The sequence below is a fragment of the Carassius carassius genome, chromosome 47, assembly GCF_963082965.1.
Source record: "Carassius carassius chromosome 47, fCarCar2.1, whole genome shotgun sequence".
NCBI lineage: Eukaryota > Metazoa > Chordata > Actinopteri > Cypriniformes > Cyprinidae > Carassius > Carassius carassius.
The window spans coordinates 24,242,965-24,265,561 of record NC_081801.1 but is presented as its reverse complement, the minus strand read 5'-3'; the positions used below and the strand labels follow the sequence as shown (position 1 = coordinate 24,265,561).

The window sequence follows — 22,597 nt, the reverse complement described above, 5'->3', positions numbered from 1 at the left end:
TTGACCTATAATGGTCAAACTGTGTACAGAAGTGGTTATATCTTATATCTGAAATATCTTCTCATTTGTTTTTTAGTCTTTATCTCTTGTAACATTCATAGTTTGTGCTTGTCTAACAAGTTAAGGCAGTCAAGTTTGTTTGTGCAGAGGCCTGGACGTGATGTTGGGGGAAAATGGAGGATAATGTAGCCATGAATAAAGTTTGTTCCCTCATTTTAGTTAAATCATGGCCAAATTATGAATTTGAAATTTCCACAAGAAACTCGATTTGTCCAAAAACAGATTTGTTTTGGAAAAAAACAGCATTGCTGCCATTGCCATTGCTGCCATTAGACGCACAAATGTTCTGCTTCGCCTTTGTTTGGAAATGTTTTTGCTGACAAAAAAAAAAGACAATGTGTCTAAAATGTATGACATTTGTCACATTTGCGATTGCGCTTGCACACTGATATTCAGGAAAACTGCACTCTTGCTTGTGTGATAGTACTTAATTATATAATAGCTAATAAAAAACAAATAAAAAAAAACAAAAGCCTAGTTGCTTTCACACCTTGAATTATATGTTTATTTCAATTGGATTGTGATAGATGTTCTTTTCTTTTCCAACAGCCCACTGTTTGTCACTTGGAAAATTGGCCGGGACAAGCGGTTAAGGGGTTGTATAGGTACATTTTCTGCCATGAACCTGCACTCAGGACTCAGGGAGTACACCCTTACCAGGTATGCCACATCTGTCTTTGAAATTCTGCTTTTTTCTCTGTAATGTGTCTCCATTCATATCATGAAATAACATGTTCAAGCTTGCTCATTTATTTTTGGGGGGTTCCAGCTCCCTTTCTATTATTTAGTTAACTCATTGTCCCACACCAAACTCACACCATTGGTTGAACCTGAATTTCTTTCCTTAAATATCTTTCAGGGCTCAACGCTAAGGATTTTTCCTACTGGCAAATTTTTACTTGCCCTGCAAATATTTTTCACTGGCCCTGCCACAAAAAAAAGTTTCCTGTTATCATTATCAAGTTAGTTTGTTATAAATAAGCTTATATGACACCAACATTTTAGGTTCAATTTTAAGATTCTCAATTCTAATTTCGATACCACTGCAAAAACTACTAGCCTATCAAATATAGTTTAAACATTATTAAAGACAAGTGAACAGTCAGTAAATAAGAACAAATGAACCAATTACAAACAATAACAGAACTGAATATATACAGGAAAGATACAAATTAAATTATGCTTTAGAAAAAACAACAGATAAGCTGAATGAGATGCAAATTCACTCTCTGACAGCAGGTGGCACTAATGGAACAGCAGTGGTACAAGGTTTCCTTGGTTACCGCTGTAAACAAAGCTTGTTAATACTACTATAGATACATTATACAGAGGCAAATGAAAAGAAAACATCACATGAACTTTTCTGAAAACAGTCACTCCCCCACAGAGATGCATTCAGATAATCCAACAATTCAATATTCAGAATTTTCTTCATATATTTTGCGCATTGTGAACAGTGAGTTTGCACTGCCCGCTACAGTATTCTTTGTTTACATCCATTTTCAGCGTCTCTGGCCTCTGTTAAAGGCCGTTTACATATTTGTATATTTCCACTAGGGGAGCACCGAAATTTCGGTTGCCGAAAATGGTATTATCGGTTTCGGGCCGAAATAAAAAATCCAGCCGAAAAAATTTCGACCGAAAATGAATGTCAACCGCGCCCATCCGTGCGCTAGCGCGTGGGTTTCACTCACGGTCAAGCTGTTATCACTTGTCACCCACCCCTCCCCTCCGTGCTGAAGCAGGTTTCACTCACGGTCGAGCTGTTTGCACGCGTCTGCAAAGATTAAGAATGTCAGCGTTATGGAAGTATTTTAAAGTTTCAGATGAGGACAACAAACTTGCAATATGTAACGTTTGTTCTGCAAAAGTCTCAAGAGGGGGCACGGTGCCAAAGAACTTTTCGACAACAGGTTTGATACACCACCTGAAAACACGACATCCAATTGAACATGAGGAGTACCGCAAAACAACATTGGTTAAAAGTACCCCAACTACATCACAAACACCCTCTGTGGCCACGTTATTTGAAAAGACTAAGAAATTTGAGGAAGATAGTGTCAAAGCACGTGGCATTACTGAGAAAGTGATGGAATTCATTGCCTTAGATGACCAGCCGTTTTCTGTGGTGGAGGACATTGGATTTCGTAGGCTCATACAACATATTGAGCCACGTTATACACTGCCAAGCAGACGCTATTTTGCAGAAACAAGTCTACCAGCAATGTATGACCGAGTTGCAAAACACGTTCGTGAGATCATGTCCACAGACAGACCACAGACATTTGGAGCTCAGACGTTAGCCCAACTAGCATGCTTAGCTTAACAGCGCAGTGGATTGACTCTGATTTTAAACTGCAAAACATTTTGCTTCACTCACGGGAGTTTGTTGGGTCACACACCGCAGCAGCGATATCTGATGCTTTGTCTACAATGTTTGACACTTGGCACATTGAGAAATCTAATGTGCATGTGATTGTCCGAGATAATGCACGGAACATGTTAAAGGCTATGGAAGACAGTGGACCGAACAGCATACCATGCATGGCACACACGCTTCAGTTGGCTGTGAATGAAGGATTGCTGAGTCAGCGCAGCATTTCTGAAATAACAGCAATCGGGAGAAAGATTGTGGGACACTTTAAACATTCTCCGCTTGCTTATTCCCGACTGCAAGATTTGTAAATACTGTTTGGGATGCCACCCAAACGTCTCCAGCAAGATGTAGCTACTCGCTGGAATAGTACGTACTACATGTTGCAAAGTAGAGATGCGCGGTTGGCAGTTAAGTGACGAAAAATAATATTTTAATTAAATTCGGGCGGGTGGCGGGCGGTTGAATCAAATTAAAAATATATGTATACATTGTTAAATATTGTTATCTGATTAAACCTACATCCAAAAAAATCAAGCACACTTTGAAATAGTCAAATTTTCATCAGACAGTAATATGGCTAGTCGAGTCTATGCAGATCCGACTGCTTGTTATTATCAGAGATTGCAACGCCGGCAAAGGAGGTACGTGACAAACTCAAAAAAGGAGAATTGAAAACAAAGGAAATAGATGGTCAGAAAAAGTCTTTTGGGGCATAGACTTGTCATACAGGCAATTTAGCCTGGTCAGACTTTGTTCGTTCAAAGAGGGATGGCATATTTATTTTTCTAATTAAATTTTGTGGCGGTGACTGAGCCTCTAGAAGGCTTAGCTACGATATGCCGTTTTTTATTAATTTTTTTCAACTGTTTGCCAAAACATGCGACTATAGCCTATGCCTACATTAAGATATTTATTTGAATCATTTTTTACTGCCTGTTGTTTCTTTTGGCATATAAAATTATTCACATTCAAGTATTCAACATTTTTCTGATAGAGATATCAATAAAGGTTCATCTGTGTCGCAGAATTGGTGTTGTTTCCGATTTCTACAAGCTCAATAACATCCACAGCAAATAATAATAATAATAAATAAAAAATAGTCGAAAAACTGTGCCCATTAATTAGATGTGCAAGGCAAGCAGGTAAGTTTTTAGGGTTGTTATGGACAACTACAAATGTGAACATTATCAGCCTATAATGTAAATGACTTTACTTAGAGCTTTCTATTTGCCAAAAAATAAAGTGAAATGGGCATTTGGCTATAGCAGCATGTTGAAATGATGTGCCAAAATGCGTTTTCTATTAGGCTACAATGAAAATATTGTACAGTACAGTGCATTGAATATGAAATAATAGCCCATCCGCGCATCTCTATTGCAAAGTCTACTTGAGCAGAAGCGGGTCATAGCTGCCTATATGACAGATTACGATCTGCCCGCTACTTTGAGTGCACACCAGTGGATGCTAATGGAAAACATAGTCTCTTCTCGCCCCATTCGAACAGATGACCAAGGAAATAAGCTCTGCTAAAGCCTCGGCTGCAGAGGTTATTCCTTTGATAGCGGCACTGAAGCGTCTGCTGGGAAAAGAGGTGGAAACAGATCACGGTGTAAAAACAGCTAAAAAGACTCTTTTGGAGGCTGTTAACAAGCGCTTTCGAGACACCGAGTCCAACCCTCTCTACTGTATTGTAAACGAAACAAAGACTGCTTTCCATTGCTTGCACAGATTGCACGCAGGTATTTATCTGCCCCAAGCACCAGCACAGACAGTGAGAGACTATTCAGTGCAGCATCTCATGTTCTTAATGAGAAGAGGAACCGTCTTTCTTGTCAAAATGCTGAGCAACTTTTGTTCTTAAAGAGAAACCTGACACATTTCCTTAAATAAACAGCAGTCAAATTTTCTGTTTATATAGTTACATTAAAATTTGCGTAGCACTGCACAACTGTGTCTCCTAAGGCTACATAGGCTTAAATGTTGTTTACAGTTTGAGTTTGGATTAAGTTCTATTGCTGTTTTTGCACTGTTGTTTTGCATTGTTTTGCACAGACATGTAAAATGCAAGTAAATAATTGTTTACATGCAACAACAGAATAGAGGCCCACTGCCATTCTGTGATTTTTGTGTGCAGTTATTCAGATAATTGTGGATTATTTTTTTCCCCCACAAATGTTAAACTATTTTATTCAATGGAAAACTTGAAGAATAATATTATTTATTTATTATTAAAAAATATTTTAGGTTTTATGTATCTGTAAGTGTTAATAAAAGTTTGATGATTATTCTATTGGTTTGTGATTTTTCATTTCAGATCCATTAAAAATTAAGCAATACGTTTTTAAAAGAAGCCATTTTCGGCTTCAGTTTCGGTTTTCGGCCAAGTGCATCCTAAATTTTCGGTTTCGGCCCAGAATTTTCATTTCGGTGCATCACTAATTTCCACACATTTTTGAAAATTATTGCATGCAGTTTGTATGCAAGCCCGGAACAGAGATGGGTTGAAATAAAGCAAAAAAATGGCCTTTGAATCAGATGAATCATTGTTAAAGCTACAAAGATAATCGCCAAGACGGATATTTTGGCATACTTTAATATGTATTTTCCATTCAAGCACAAGAAGGCACAGAAAAAACTCAATTCAGTGTTCGCACGTTAAGACTCATCTCTCAGTGTGCGCTCAGTGAGTACTGAATGGAGTAGTCATTCTCATCTTGCTTGAATGCTTTAAAATCGCTTGAATTTTTAATTTAGCAAGTCTTTAATTCATGTGCAAATGATAACCTTTCGTAGCAATGAACTGACAAAGTCCCGAAGACAAATTGGTCAACTTTCCTGAGCGTCTTTAATTGTGGTCCCGGGCCATTAGACAGTCCTTATTGTTGAACCCTGTATTTTAAAATCACCGTAGTTTTTTTACCTGGGCTGATCAAACTGCGAGAAAAGGTGGCCCAAATCTGAAATTTGAGAGTCACAAATGTGACTTAGATAAGTATGAATTGCACAAACCACATGAAATGTGACATTTTATTTTGATTATTCTTTATTCTCATAAAACTCCAGTACTTGCATATCAAATTTTAAACATAATTTAACACACATTTACATTTAGTCATTTAGCAGACGCTTTTATCCAAAGCGACTTACAAATGAAGACAATGGAAGCAATCAAAAACAACAAAAGAGCAATGATATATAAGTGCTATAACAAGTCACAGTTAGCTTAAACACAGTACATGTAGCGAGGGCTTTTAAATAATATAACAAACAAAAAGAAAACTGATAGAATAGAAAAAGAATAGAGCAAGCTAGTGTTAGAGGTCTTTTCTATAATTGTATAATAAATAAAAAGAAAATAGAATACAAAAAGATTAGAAAGGATTAATTTTTTTTTTTAAAGAATAGAATTAGAATAGTGAGTGCTAATGTTAGAGGGTCAAATAAAGATGGAAGAGATTTTAAGTCGATTAAAAAAAAAGAGAAGAGGTTTTAAGTCGATTCTTGAAGATGGCTAAGGACATTTAATTTAAAAGTCCGTAAAAGTGACTGTGTGCTTCTTTGGGATGGCACAAATAAGTGACGTTCAATCTATTCATCATACTTTGTTAAAAAAAAATCATTTTCAAGAGCTACAATGAATGGCTCATTTGGACAACGGCGTTGTTTTCCGGGTTTTGTCACATTAGAATATCATCCAAATAATTCCCACCTACAGAAATTTTTAATGGTTGGGGGGTGGAGGAGGGGCAAGGTCGTGGTAAGAACACTTGGTTGAGTGCATCAAACAAGACGCCGACGATGAAGTTCTGCTGCAGAGTTAGTGCATCAGATAAAACGAAGAAGAGCTGCTGTAGCATGAAGTTTTCGCCAGGTCCATCCATATCCGTGTGTGCAAAGGTTCTGCGCGATCCTCTTGTTCAATATATTCGGAGGTCTGAATCCGACTCCTATTGATATGGCAATATTATTGACGCCATCCTTAACTATATTAGAAGAGACATAACTTTCTGCTTTGGTAAGGGGCGTGGCAGTACTGAAACACTGTGTAAGCTGTTCACCAATCATATCGCACTGGGACAGCTAACCAATCACAACACATTTTGTTTTATGGAAGGCGGACCTTCATCAAACCTGGAATTTAACAAGCCGTTTGTGCCAGACTGGGGAGAAAGGTATTTTAATTATGTGAATTATGTAAAAAAATAAAAAAAAAGCATGAAAGCATGTTCTGTTACACCCCCAACACAAAATTAAGACTTTGTTAAAGAGCATAACATTACTCCTTTAAGATCAGTGATTTCCTGTTTAATTTTAAACAGTTCTTGTTGAGTGTATTCAATGATCAAAACCATTATCTTCAAAGAAGCTTTGTTGAGAATTTTGCACCATGTGGTATAGACGTCCTCATCATTACAACCTAAAGTCGATAAATTCTGGATATGCAAACCTCTAGGAATTCTCTTTGCTCTCACATATTTGCTCAGGGTTGTACCGTGTAGCTGTAGCCGATCTCATATATATATATGTATATATAGAAATTTATATTTATTCGTGTAATCCTCATCCATAGAGGTTGGTAAATCTGTAGGTTCGGAGTCCGGAAAAAGTATACATTCTATATCCTCATCGGTAAAAAAATGGGTGTGTGCCTGGATATCAGTCATAATATCATAATAACATATGATATCATAATGTCACAGACCAAATCCAAGGGTGGGACTGCAACGCCAAATATAATACAAATGAAGAGACTGGAGAAGCATAGTGCCAGATGGAATTAAATAACTACCTGAACTTCTGGCAGTGTGTAGATCCAAAAATAGCTCAAAGATAAAAAAAAAAATAAGATCCGCACATGAAAAATGGGCCAAAAAAGCTCACATGAAATTATTGTCCGGAGTCCACAAATATAGTGCAGAATTGCCTTTAGATTAATAATATTGTGTGTAAAACATGAAAATTAAGGGTACTTTCATGCCTGTAGATTGATTGCTTTGTTCCGAAACAGGGATTAAAATGATTACAATGTTGCTTTTTATTCTTGGTGTGGTTCGCTATCACACGGAAAAGTTTCTAAATTAACCAAATTTGTTAATACAAGTCATGCACGAGTAAACGGGTCTCTCATTGGTAAAAGTTCCACCATTTATTTTCTGGGATTCCACTTAGCTGTGATGGCTGACATCATCCATCAGGATGGAACAGCTTCACATGCTTATTGTGTTTTTTGTAGCGTTTTCTTTTTTTTGTAACTGTCGTTATATTTATTATTTTGAGCAGGAGCCCAGGATGCATCTGGATAACCTACTAGGAAGAAGAGCAATAAGACTGCATTATAAAATGAAAAAAAAAATTATTTGATTTTGAATGCAGAAGACATGCTAACCCACATTCACAGGTTCATTTTGAGGTATTAGCAAAACAACTAAGCTAATGCTTTTCATGGAACTTATGTAATTACCCATTATACATTGTGATATAGCCTGGTTTGTTTTCTCACTACAACTGAACCACTCAAGAGTTAGTTTTCAATCGAGCCAAGACCACCTCTGCCATGTTTTGGCATGGATCCAAGTGCAATTGCCGTGTTCACATATGCCCAAACTAACCCAGCTAAGGGGAGAAATGTGCCAGGTGCGAAAGCACCCTAAATATTGAAATTCTCTATAATAGTAAGAATGTACAAACTAAATGACATCGATTGGACAATCAGACCTTAATATTATAACGATTATAACGTCCACAAGCTAATGCCATATGTCTCCTAGCATTAACAAATAGACATCTCAATGTGAAATTTTATGGCCTCTCCTGTTAGTGCACAATTAATTCAATGTCAGTCTCAAAATTTGTACAGCCAACTTGCAGTAGCTGAAAGAGAGAGTCATCTGTCAGCCGGTTTCTCTCTGTTGATTCGATGGGCTTCATTGTTGAGAAACTACTTTCGCAGATTTTAAGTAAATAAAATAAGCCTACTAACCTGATATATTATGCAGTGCAGAACTGGACCGTTAACACCACTCTTCTGAAGAAGCCCAATAAATCCAGATTTTGTTCCTTGCATTACAGGTGCTCCATCAATAACAACAGACAGTTTAGCAAAGCCCCATATTCGCATACCATATTCTTAACCGCTTTGAAAATATCCTCTCCCTTTGTGGTGCCATGTAATGAAGCCAAGTTAAACAGCTTCTCTTGAATATCAAAAATCTCTGTGATCTTTCTTGCAAAGATCAGGAGCTGACTGACATCTATCACACCTGTGCTTTCAGGGTGAGAGAGAAGTTATATGAATTATATCATTATATGAATAATATAGTTTATACCACAATAGTTACAAAATAAAAATTACTATTCCCGTGAAATTTCACAAATTTGATATTTCAGCAAAAAAAGAAAAAGTCAACAGTGGACCAAATGTTCAATAATAAACCATTAAAATGTTATTAATGTGTTGCCGTTTTTGAATTAACCTTTTGGAGCTTGAAACTAGATTCCATTGACTTCTAATATTTTGTTTTTTAGTTTTGTTTCAGGTAAGAAAATCATACATTTAACAGCCATTTCATTTAATACCTTGCAAGATGACAATTTTTACCAAGAAATGCATTGGTGTGAGCTTTTGAAAGCAGTCTCCCGTCAGTATCACAGCTCTTGGGAACTGAATTGAATCCGTACCGATACTACAGAAACTCTATTATTGTTACTAACAGAGAAGTTGCCAAAGAAAATCCACCACCTTATTCCTCCTCTCACTGTTGATCTTTCCTTGATGATGGATTTTTCTTATGAAGTCTCTTTTTGAGACATTGTCATGTCCTCTCCTGTGTCTGCCAGTTTTTGTGCCACTAAATCTAGATAGACTCACTAGTCAGCTTCACTAGGTTGTTAGGCAACTAGTCATTCTGATCCCTAAATGAATGGGTGTAGGCATTCATGCCCATAAGTACTTATTCACTGCGATTGGCCGTCTACCCTAGTAGACTTTTTTTTTAATTGTAAATCTTGCCTTCATGTCCTCTTCACAGTGCCCTTAAAGACAGTCGTTTTCCCCCCATGACGAGGGACGAGCTGCCGCGCCTCTTCTGCTCAGTGTCTCTGCTCACCAACTTTGAGGATGTTGGTGATTACCTAGACTGGGAGGTAAGAGCGCAGAAGCTATTACCATCTGTTATTCACAAAATTAAACAAACAAACTCCCTGTGCACTTAAGGGTTTTTCGCTGCAAGCATTTTGGTAATAAGTGTCACTTACCACTAAATAACTATTCCCTGAAGAGCCAAACAGGTGTCTGCTCACTGAATCATTTGCATGAGATTTTAGGCCTTGTCAGTTTAAACGTTTCAAGTCTGTCTCATGTGGTCCAACAGAGATTGAACCACCATTTGAAATGGGAAGTCTGAACTTCTAACCTGACCAGGCCCCAAGAAAAAATCTTTAGCATGATATGCAGGGCTTGCAAAACCGTTTTTACCACTTGGGCTACCAAAATGTATCACCACCCTGCACGACGGGACATCTTTAGTGGTCGAATTTAAGGCCATAAAAGCCTTAAATACCTTACATGGTATAAGAAAAGTCTTAACTATTATTTCAAAAGTTCTTAAATTTGGGGACAGAAAGACAAAAATTGCTGTGATTTTCATTGAATAAATATGAGCTGTATGCATTGTTGGGTAAGTTACTTTCAAAAAGTAATTACATCATCAATATTGTATTTAAATAACTTTTATTAATTACTCTTGTCCTAAAAGTAACTTAGTTACTCAATAAGTAACGTAATTATTCAAATCGCTAATAAGGCTACATCTTAAAATCCCTATGAACCTTAATAGAAATAAAACTTTTTTTCTTTCAATTTGAGTCAAACATAGAATAGTTTAGCCTTTTAGCTTTAAAACAACTGAATTACTTAAACATTTAAAAAAAAAAGTGTAACCACCTTTGCTTAACAAATAGAAATACTCTGAATAAAAACATATCTGAATAACTAAAAAGCTTAAGAAAAGTTAAGATACATTTCAGTTTAGCAAGATGTTCAGGAAAAGCCCAACTTGTAAAATCCGTACAGGTTTATGTAAAAAATAACACGTTAACTTATGTAGGTAAGAATGAATTACATAAATTATCTTCTCTGCTGAATAAAGCCATGTCAGATCACGCTGTTCTGAGGTAAATTCCTCATAGCAGAACTTCTTTCAAAAACTATGAAAATTAGACAAGTCTTGGTTATTATTTTATCTATTTTTTGTATCTAGATGTTGCGCGCAGGTGACTGCATATAATGAGCTCAGATATGGAAAAGACTGTACCTCGCTTTAGTTTCATAAGAATTACATAATCAGAGAATATTCGTTTTCGATTTGAATTCGTTCATTTAAAAGTAGAAACTTCAAACTTTAAGATACGGAAAAGACTGTACCTCGCTTTAGTTTCATACAGATTACATAATCAAAGAATATTCATTTTCGATTATTTCTCATATTTCTAATGTCTCTGTGTGAAATATTCGCTGAGTTTGTGACGTGTAGAAAGTTGCTCACAGAGACCTAGACGGCAGAAAGTGCAACAATGTTTTGTTATTGTCAGTGTACACGAATAAAAGTAGGCCCTTTTTAGATTCGATTTAGTCTTATCTGTATCTGAGTATTTAAGGTTTCTCTGTGTTTTCAGGAAAAAGTGAACGTGCTGGTACGCAGAGGGTTAAAGATGCTGCATTCAATTTTATCTTTAGACAGTAAATTTTTAAATTCAATATTGATTTTAGAACTGTTGAAATTTACTGTATGTAATGCAAGTACTTTATAGGTAACTGTAATTAAATTACTTAAAAATGAGCAGTAATCCCTTACCTTTTCAGTGGATAATTTAATTACCGTAACGCGTTACACCCAACACGGGCAGCAGGTTTCACAATCAAAACACGGTGCGGGTGTTTTTATATGAATTTGTCTCCGAAGGGAACCAACTATTTTGTAAATGTGAAAGAAGCGTATGTGTCTTCTACAAATCTAAAAAAACAAGACACTAAGAGTATGTATTTTTAAATAACAGATCTATCTGGTCCTCAAATCTGATTTGCTGAGAGGATTGCCACATTCTAGTGATATGAGAACTGACTGTTTGTAGCTTTCCACATTCAGTATTTCTTAAAGCAAGTGACATTTCGTATGCCCAAGTCCACACATTTTTTTTTTTTTATAAATGATGCTTTTGTGTGTGTGTGTGTGTGTGTGTGTGTGTGTGTCACAGAATGTAGTTTTAAGAGTTTTTTTAGGCAAGAATGTAGTTGTTTAGACGTCAAATATTTGGTTTGTTATTAAAGATTAACAAATAAGTTAGCGTAATTTTTGGAGATGTGAGCTCCAGGGTGTCAGTGGCCGGCCATTCAGTGCTCATAAATGCACCAAGAGCAGCCTCACCTCGGCCAGATCTTCTGGAATTTGCCGCTGGTTCTGAGATATCTATAGTTTTGGGTTATTCTAACGGCAGTCCTTGGTCTCATTACTCTATTATTTGTTCTATAGCAAATAGTTTTGCACTTTTACATTTGACTGAATTGCCTAGCAACTTTTAGGATGGCAGTTGTTGTTCTTTGTTAAATATTATTATTCAATAAATATTTTATATAAATAGTAGTATTCAATTATAGTGTTTGTTTAGTATTGGGAAACAGTGTGTGTATTTGTGATGGTAATTTTAGTTAGTGGTCGACCAATATTGTTTTTTTGACTGCCGATGCGGATATTTCTGAAATAAAGCCGATATAATTGTATTTATTTTAATTGCTATTTAAGACATTTGAAATCATTTGAAAATGGATTAAATAAATGTGTAAAAATTCTTTACATGACAATGTTTTCCACAAGTAATTAAAAAGGAAGTAAACTGTAACCAACAGAGCACTCAGTATTCTGGGAAGTATTTGTGCATTAGGAATCATATTTTTTCAAATAAAGCCAAGGTGACAGTAATTTTACATAAAGCACACAGTGAAAATGACATTAATATGACAGCGGGCAAATGCATAAAGCACAGCATAATTTGAAATCACGAAATTAATGTTTAAAATTGTTCAACTTGCATGGACAAAAAGTCACGCAGGTCACATGCACACTTCACAAGTTTGCAAGGTTTGTGAAATTAAATTTTCATTAGCAATTTAAAGATTTGTTTAAATGATGTAAATATTTGCTGAATGCTGACGGCAAATGAGAAAGTATTATAATGTTTGCCTTTCTATTACTAATAATATTATATAAAATCAATCGTTATAATTAGAGCCCGACCGATATGGATTTTTGGGGGCCGATGCCGATATTAACTCGAAAAGAGCCGATTTATAAGCCGATATTTTGATTTTAAAAATAATCTGGATATTAGACCCATTTCCTATAAACTGCATTTACACAACATTCAATAGCAAAATATCTGCCTGTTCTATGTATGTGGGCTGTATAAACCATTTTCCAGAATGGACTATGTTTAAAAAAAAGCCTTAGATTACAGTCTCAATGACTAAACAATTGCACATCAAAAGTATATATTTTTTAATGATCAAAAAACAGTCTGGTTTTAAACATTTAACACTTTTACTTTCTTCCAGTTGAAGCTGGTTTTAACAGTCTGTGTATTTACTGTAAATAAATTATTATACTAAAGTTAAAGTATTTGCAGAAGTAGTCCCACACTTTGCTGCTACAGCATTCACCTTTTTCAGCCATCTGTAGGCAGAAAGAGAGACAAAGAATAAGTGTATTAATAATATCACCATGTATCATTACTCATGTCATCATTAGCATTATAATAATAATAAACTGGGATCTCCTACATAGGCAAAAATGAGAAATGTATATATATTTTTTATTTGTCAAGCAATAGATATTACCTACTTATATTTAACAATATTATTTCAACATTTTCCTGTTATGTCTGTAAAGCTGCTTTGAAACAATGTTTAAAAAAAAAAAAAAAAAGCGCTTGTTCAGCTCACATTTATTTACATGTCCCCTTTGGTTTAATCATTTCTGACGCACCTACTGTAGTTACTGTAACTACACTATTTGCTCTCACAGACACATTCACAACAGACCCGTATATCTTCTCCTCTTCTCTTTGTGCAGTCTGAATCAAAACATCGTCTTGCCTACTATTACCGGAAGATTCCGGAATCAATTCGAAGTTGAATGGTTAACGTTAGTGTCATGAACACACCGCTGTCAATTTTGAGAAGAACCACCTTCAAACAAGTTAATAGCAAGCATTTAAGGGGCCTGCTAAAAAGGAAGCTAGCGTTAGAGTAACGTAACCAGCCTGAATTCACCAAATTGTTCTCTGGACCTGACGGTAGCCTCTTCTTCCTTGCTTCTCTCTTAATTCTCATCAGCAGGACTAGCGCTATCGCTCACTTCTTACAACGGTACAGATACATGTTTGCTGCTGACCGAAAGGAGGAACAACAGACTATGAAAGAGCTCCCGCTAAACGTTTTTAAAACTGCGCCATAGCGCAGCGCAAATCGCGTTGTATCTGAAGGGCAACGCTGAACCCAGCGGCAAGCGCCGTGCATACCGCGTCCTTTGTGAAAGGCCCAATTACGCAGTCATTATGTGGGAAACACACCGCAATAGAATAAGAATAAGTTAAACGCTAAGTTATAGTTTGACCTCCTATTAACGTTCGCGCTCTTCCACTGATAAACATGGTATTAGCTTTGTGGCTAATCTAATATAGCAATGCATTAGCGGCTGTAAGTGATGTTACAGAATATTTAGAAGTGATAATGATAGGACCGTTAGCTAGAACTACCACACAGTTTTTATATACAGGGCATGAACTAAATCTACAATCATTTCACATGACGAACGACAGACTCACCGTCAAAACAGTAAGTTACATCTCCTTCATCTCCTTGGCTGATCGCTTTCTTCTGTAGTGGACTTCTGGCGCTGTTGTTAACTCTGGAGCTGCAGAGCTCCCTCTGGTGGGCACACTATGCAACACTCATAACATGAGTGAAGCATGAGACTCTGTTTCTCATGTTTCATCGGCCGTTATAAATGCCGATGCCGATTTAAATGCAATTAGCTTATATCGGCCGATAATATCGGCCGGCCGATATATCGGTCGGGCTCTAGTTATAATACTTTTTGTATGCATTTTAATTCCTTTGTTAAACATTTCTATCGGATTATTAGACAGACCTCTATCGTATTAGACGGTACTGTTAGCGACAACAAGGAACGAGTGAGAATGTGAGCACTGTGTGCTTGCTCAGGTGCTGCCGTTCTCAGCACTGTCAAAATAAAAGTCCCGCCTCGAACGCATTGCCAAACAGAAAAACGTATCGGTCGATGCCGATATTTGAATAATGCAGAATATCGGCCATGGCGATATATAGGTTGCCCACTAATTTTAGTTACATTGTTCCACCATTAGACTATTTTTTATAAGTGAATCAGCAGTAAAGTCTTTTATATTGAAAGAGACTGAAACTGTTGTAAACAAGTTCTTTTTACTTGCAATAACAGCTTGTAAGACGTAGTTAACAAATGCACTGAGCAGCGCGGTCATTGGAAATCCCCCTTAACAGATGAAAGGAGATTATGACAAAGATAGCTCTTTCCTCCGTGGACATTCAGACTAATGTTTTATACATGAGATTGAGCTGAAAAATGAATGCTGTATCAGATGCAGGTAATCGCACTCACTCAGTCCATCTCTCTCATAATATTTAACACCACATAATAAATTGCTTTTAATACAGTTATATAATAAGCTTTTAATGAAGCAACTCAATGTTCCTTCGTTACTATTTGTAAAGTGATGATTTCAAAGTAGTAACCGAGGCTTGAGCTCTGCTGTTAATCTGTCAGACTGAGATTAGAATTTGTGGCGGAAGGAAGTAGTTTTGCACAAAAGAGGGTTTTTAAAGACCCTGTTGTAGTTTCTTATGTATTTATGCACTCGTGCTGTCAAACTGTTGTAGAAATGCAGTATCACACTTGTAGACATGAAATATGGCTGTATATCGGCACTTTGTGATTACATACGGCTGAATCACAGCTGATATGCAGCCATATCTTAGAACTACTTGTGATATTGCTCATACGTTTTAAATTAATATAATAATGTATATGTTTGACTTATCCCTTTTCTTAAAGGTTTAAAGGCTTAATGTGATGTTTATCATTTTATAAGATTTTTATTTTGTGAAAACCATTTTACAGTCATTTTACAGTTTAATATGTTACCTGTTCATATGTTATTCATTTTATTTGTGCAGTTCTTAAAAAGGGTCATAAAAAGCCTTAAAATTATTAACTTTTTTCAGATATCCTGTAAATTGTGGAATACAATTCCTTCCTTGATTTATTTGTGTTTTGAAAATGTTTTTGATTGGCATTTCAACTTTTATCCAATATTTGTTTTATTACAATATTATTTTTTATACTGTCTTACAAATGTTATGCTGGTTTAAAGAGTGTTAAATGAAAATATACTGCAAGCAACGAGGATGGGCACAAGCATCGGTGCCACCACCATCATGAGGATTTCAGGAAAACAAAGCACATTGGGCACATGCACTTAACCTTCTGGCAGTCTGTTGTTGTAAGTGCCCCAAAAACTTTTTTTTATATAAATTTTTCAGAATGGTAAAGACTGCACTTGGGAAAAAGGCTAATTGGTCTTAAAGCCATACCTTGTACCTCATCAGGAAATGAAAAGAAATGTATAAACATGTTTAAACAAACAAATCAGAAAAGCTGCTGTTCATCACAGAGTGTACCGCAGCTCAGTCTGGAGCTCAAAACTAGAGCCCGACCGATATGGATTTTTGGGGGCCGATGCCGATATTAACTCGAAAAGAGCCGATTTATAAGCCGATATTTTGATTTTAAAAAATAATCTGGATATTAGACACATTTCCTATAAACTGCACTTTCACAACATTCAGTAGCAAAATATCTGCCTGTTCTATGTATGTGGGCTGTATAAACCATTTTCCAGAAGTGATTATGTTAAAAAAAAGCCTTAGATTACAGTCTCAATGACTAAACAATTGCACATCAAAACTATATATTTTTTAATGATCAAAAAACAGTCTGGTTTTAAACATTTAACACTTTTACTTTCTTCCAGTTGAAGCTGGTTTTAACAGTCTGTGTGTGTACTGTAAATAAATTATAATACTAAAGTTAAAGTATTTGCAGAAGTAGTCCCACACTTTGCTGCTACAGCATTCACCTTTTTCAGCCATCTGTAGGCAGAAAGAGAGACAGAGAAAGAATAAGCATGTGTATTAATAATATCACCATGTATCATTACTCATGTCATCATTAGAATTATAATAATAATAAACTGGGATCTCCTACATTAGGCAAAAATGAGAAATATATATATATATTTTTATTTGTCAAGCAATAGATATTACCTACTTATATTTAACAATATTATTTCAACATTTTCCTGTTATGTCTGTAAAGCTGCTTTGAAACAATGTTTAAAAAATAAAGCGCTTGTTCAGCTCATTTATTTACATGTCCCCTCTGGTTTAATCATTTCTGACGCAGCTACTGTAACTACACTATTTGCTCTCACAGACACATTCACAACAGACCCGTATATCTTCTCCTCTTCTCTTTGTGCAGTCTGAATCAAAACATCGTCTTGCCTACTATTACCGGAAGATTCCGGAATCAATTCGAAGTTGAATGGTTAATGTTAGTGTCATGAACACACCGCTGTCAATTTTGAGAAGAACCACCTTCAAACAAGTTAATAGCAAGCATTTAAGGGGCCTGCTAAAAAGGAAGCTAGCGTTAGAGTAACGTAACCAGCCTGAATTCACCAAATTGTTCTCTGGACCTGACGGTAGCCTCTTCTTCCCTGCTTCTCTCTTAATTCTCATCAGCAGGACTAGCGCTATCGCTCACTTCTAACAACGGTACAGATACATGTTTGCTGCTGACCGAAAGGAGGAACAACAGACTATGAAAGAGCTCCCGCTAAACGTTTTTAAAACTGCGCCATAGCGCAGCGCAAATCGCGTTGTATCTGAAGGGCAACGCTGAACCCAGCGGCAAGCGCCGTGCATACCGCGTCCTGTGTGAAAGGCCCAATTACGCAGTCATTATGTGGGAAACACACCGCAATAGAATAAGAATAAGTTAAACGCTAACGTTATAGTTTGACCTCCTATTAACGTTCGCGTTCTTCCACTGATAAACATGGTATTAGCTTTGTGGCTAATCTAATATAGCAATGCATTAGCGGCTGTAAGTGATGTTACAGAATATTTAGAAGTGATAATGATAGGACCATTAGCTAGAACTACCACACAGTTTTTATATACAGGGCATGAACTAAATCTACAATCATTTCACATGACGAACGACAGACTCACCGTCAAAACAGTAAGTTACATCTCCTTCATCTCCTTGGCTGATCGCTTTCTTCTGTAGTGGACTTCTGGCGCTGTTGTTAACTCTGGAGCTGCAGAGCTCCCTCTGGTGGGCACACTATGCAACACTCATAACATGAGTGAAGCATGAGACTCTGTTTCTCATGTTTCATCGGCCGTTATAAATGCCGATGCCGATTTAAATGCAATTAGCTTATATCGGCCGGTTTGCAAATTTGCGTGATCAGAGAGTGAATTTGGGCTGTGCAGAATTAGATACTCACTACATCCTTGCTTTCAAATGAAGCACAGGCCTTAGAGACTTAGCCTGGCATTATACTGTGTAAGCTTGATGATTAAGGCCATGCAAACATATGTGCTTGTATAGACACACTCTCTTTATACACTGTCCTCCGTGATCAACAACAGTGCAGACAGAAATGTGCCCTGGATGAGGAGTGATGATGATGTCTTGTGTATTGTGCGTGCATCTTTTTTTGTAGTGTTTGCAGAGTTGGGGGATGTTAGTTTGTGTTTTCCTTACTGTTAGCTGACTGAGACTTTCATGCAGAGTGGTGTGCTGTACATGGTTTGCAAGCATTTAACAACCACATCCAAATAATAGACAGTCCCACCTTAAGATCACAGTTCAGTTTGGGTTCTAATTCTCACTATTAACTTTTAATAGTTAATAATTTAATAATTTTCTATTAATAATTTGTAAGGCAGTTTAGAAATGAGGTAAGAATTAAGGGATCTAAAATATGGTCATGCAGAATAAGGCATTAATAAATACTTTAAAAGTACTAAAACAGCTATCGTATTAATAAATACAAATACAAATACCTTTTTCAAATCAGTACATGCAATAAGACATCTTATGTTAATAATTGTCGCTCAAAACTAATGCTGTCTGATTAACTTAATAAAGCCGTCAATCCCCTTGCCACATCTGCCTTATTTTTCTGTCTGTTCTAGAGATGTTTATTTTTACCGGTTAACCGACCGTTAAGAATTTTGACCGATAAATAAAATTTTCAGTAATTTATCAAAATATTTAAAAAGGTTTGCTGCAAGGTTAAAATAAGCTACGCGTATAAACAAATTGTGTTTTTAGAAAGAGGGAGAAAAAAAACAAGTTGCGTATAAGTTGCATTTTATTATTTCATTCAGAAAAAGGCCTAATGCGACTCAAAATGTTTACAAACATTATAATAAACACTGTTAACGTAGCTAGGCTATTTTAGTTCCTCTCACTCCACAACAAACCCTTTCAATTACCAGTATTTAGAAAAGAACAAGAATGAAAAATATAAGCTATAGCAGTATAAACAACAAGCCAAAACTATTTAATTTAGGTTAAAATGAAACTGAAACCAATGTTGGGTCTCTCATTTGATACAAAATCAAATGGTTCCATATTTGCTATATATTTGAATGCCAAATTATAGATGTAGGCTACTTCACTCGCATTCCAATATCCACGTTATACAATGTTTTGAATGACATCTTGGCGGTACAGTGATAGCACTTAACGGCACAGATTTTAGTTCATATTTAACCTGAGCAGTATGTGTTTATTTCCATATGTTTGACTGACTGTATTTTATTATGATAATGAACAGACATTGTCAAGGTAGCAAAGCTTAATTGTGTGCACACATGCTGCGCCAGTGCAATCTCTTGAAACTTTAGAACAGACCTCATTATTTCTTCAGCATCATGCCCATTTGAGCAGCTTCTTTTCCTTTTAATGGCATTTGGCAAACCCACTTGAAGGACATGCAAAGTTTTGGTTTTGGTCTGTGTGACTCCGCCCACTGCCAATGCTCTTAATAGTATTTTGACACTCCAGGTTGCCAGTTGGCGTTGTAACGGCTCATTTGCAGCCATTGAAGCCAACAAAACGAACTGGGTCAGAGATATTATACCTGACCTAAAAATCCACGGCATCCAACTAGAAAGCTCTGTGACCAGAGGTGTATTAAAACATGGATAAATCAACTCATCAGCTTACCGTATAAGGCTAGTCACCTTCCGTTGTCAAATGTGCTCGTTCCTGTTGCGTATCCTCAATCTTGCAACCCATGCGAGTGCCTGGAGAAACGACTCTCTCCAATATTTTGAAAGGATTGGACTACAGGCAGGCATCTATGATGTATAATTGTTTATTTGGTCTCATATTTCATTTGTCAGTATGTCTGTCTCTTCCTGTCCCTTTTAAAGAAAGCGGGAGCGGAACTGATTGCAGATGCACAGATGAAATTTTTCCTCTCTCAACAACCTATTCTTACAATTTTGATGTCATTATCAGCACCAAAGTAACAGTATTTGTCAATTACACAAAGGTCAAGTATGGAAAAAATATACATGATTTTTCAAGATGTCTTTTTTTCCTAGGTGGGTGTTCACGGCATTAGGATAGAGTTTTTTAGTGAAAAAGGATCAAAGCGCACCGCCACCTACCTGCCAGAGGTTGCAAAGGAGCAAGGTGAGAATAAAATACACTCGCCTGATTTCCGTTTGTGATGTCTTGAATTACATTAGAAATAGGATTCAGACCAAAAAGTAACAATCAGTATGAAGGAACGTGATTTAATTTCTGTCTTGATAGGATGGGACCACATTCAGACCATAGATTCCTTGCTTCGAAAGGGAGGTTACAAAGCTCCCATCACAAATGACTTCAGGAAGACTATTAAACTGACCAGGTGAGACAATTGAGCATTCTGAACAAATTCTTATTCATTTCTTTTCATCACAGGCTATTTATTGGTAGATTTAATCTTTTAGTTTTTGTGTCCAATGGGACAAGTCTTTAGTGAAAGGTGTTGATGAAAGTTACTTTTAAAAGTAATGCGTTACAATATTGGGTTATTTCCTAAGAAAGTAACTAATTGCTTTAGTTACTTTTTATGGAAAGTAATGTGCTATGATACTTTTGTGTTACTTTTTCCTCATCCAGCCTGGAATTGATCGTTTGTTTTTAATATAAAAAAAGTGAAATGAATAAAAGTGAAATGAATAAAAGTGAAATGAATAAGCCTCAGGCTGAAGGAAATCTTTACAGTAGAGGGCGCAGCTCAAACAAACCTTTAAGCTGTGCTTCCATTCTGGGTTGCTTGAAGGAATGTTAACATTCTTAATAAAAATTGAAACTGAAAAAAAAAGGACAAATGATTTATCTAATGCTAATTTTTGCTCATTAGTATGGTTGAATTGGATCGTCAAAGTTAAGCAGCAAAGACATTGGTTAATAAAATTGGATTAAAAAGGATGTTTGTGTTATTTAACATTATTGCAGGTTTGCATCATTTTCTGAGTTTGCATTTCACAGTGTTTATTAATTCTGAGAAATAGTGAATCTATGGAGTAAATGCATGTTCTCATTTAGTCTAGATCTACGGTAACTCAAAAAAAAAAAAAAAGTACACTATGTGCACAGTGAAAGAGTTGGGCAAGCAGTGCCACTTTCAGTGTCGCCTCTGTTCTGTCTGAGATGACAGATAACAAACACCGTGGCAGGTGTGGATTTCAAAGTATGCCCATCTTCCTACTTTGTAGATAAGATTAATTCAAAACTCATTCCCTTCATAACACTTATTTTAGCTGCAGTGTTTCCAGTTTGGGGATTTTGTCACCAAATTTACTTAGCAATGTTTTCATTGTTGCTGCAACGTTTAATAATGTTTTGAGACAAGGAGCTATTTTGGTGATATGTTAAGGGTTAGTTCACCCAAAAATGAAAATTATACCATCTTTTACTTACCCTCAAAGCATCATATGTGTATATGACTTTCGTCTTTCAGACGAATCCAGTCGGAGTTATATAAAAAATTGGGTGTTGGCCCGTTTTAATTTATTTATTTGACGACTTGTGGACTCTCCAACTGCAACACCCGCTGACTGCAACGATAGAGCTTGGAGTAGCTTGGACAATTTTTTATATTTAGTATTTATAATATTTTAAGTACATTTAGCCTCTTTTTTTTTTTTGGGTGATAGTCAAAACAGAAGAGTTACTTTTTCTAAAAAGTAATGCCAGTTACTGTGTTTTCCAATTTATTGACTGAATTAATTCATCCCACTCGCAAAAAAAAAAAAAACAGATTTAGTATTCATCAAAATTTATAAAAACCATGAAATGCAAACTCAGAATATGACGCAAACCTGCAATAATTAAATGTTAAATAACACAAATGTATATAATCCTATTTTATTAACTAGTGTCTTTGCTGCTGATCTTTGATCCAGTTCAACCATACTAAAAAGCAAAAATGACTTTAGATAAAATAACAATTGTGCTTCAATGTTTTTTATTGCTGAAGAGTGTTGAATCTTCTCCTGTGTTCTACTGTACAGACGTGAATTTACTTTTCCTTCAGCCTGAGGTTTATTCATTACACTTTTTGGTGTGTAAGGGCTTCTATATTTGCTAGAAATATAACTTCTTATATTAAAAACAATCAAACCCTGCTCATATTTAAAAAGTAACAAGAAAGTAGGGCTGGACAATATGGCCAAATTTTATATCACGATATGTTTCTTAATTTCAGTCGATACGATATAATTTAGATATCGATATGAACAATATAAAAGCCTCAGAAAAACTGCCCACAACGAATGTCTGTACCTACAATCTTCTGAGGTTAATTCATTTTAAATTAATTATAAAATTATAAATAAATAATAAATTAAAATTAATTTGCCAAGTCTATGAAACCTCCTCCTATAAAACTACATAATATTTAAGAAAT

General features: G+C 36.0%; 1 protein-coding gene across 1 annotated transcript in view; it reads left to right on the top strand.

The window, feature by feature from the left end:
• The window catches only part of ammecr1 (AMMECR nuclear protein 1), a 32,520-nt gene that overhangs the window by 6,083 nt on the left and 3,840 nt on the right, over positions 1 to 22,597 (top strand). Inside the window, exons 2-5 of the mRNA XM_059542110.1 lie at positions 610 to 720; positions 9,466 to 9,580; positions 20,241 to 20,331; positions 20,455 to 20,551. Coding sequence (XP_059398093.1) covers positions 610 to 720; positions 9,466 to 9,580; positions 20,241 to 20,331; positions 20,455 to 20,551 — 414 coding nt within the window. The remainder of the gene's footprint in view (positions 1 to 609; positions 721 to 9,465; positions 9,581 to 20,240; positions 20,332 to 20,454; positions 20,552 to 22,597) is intronic.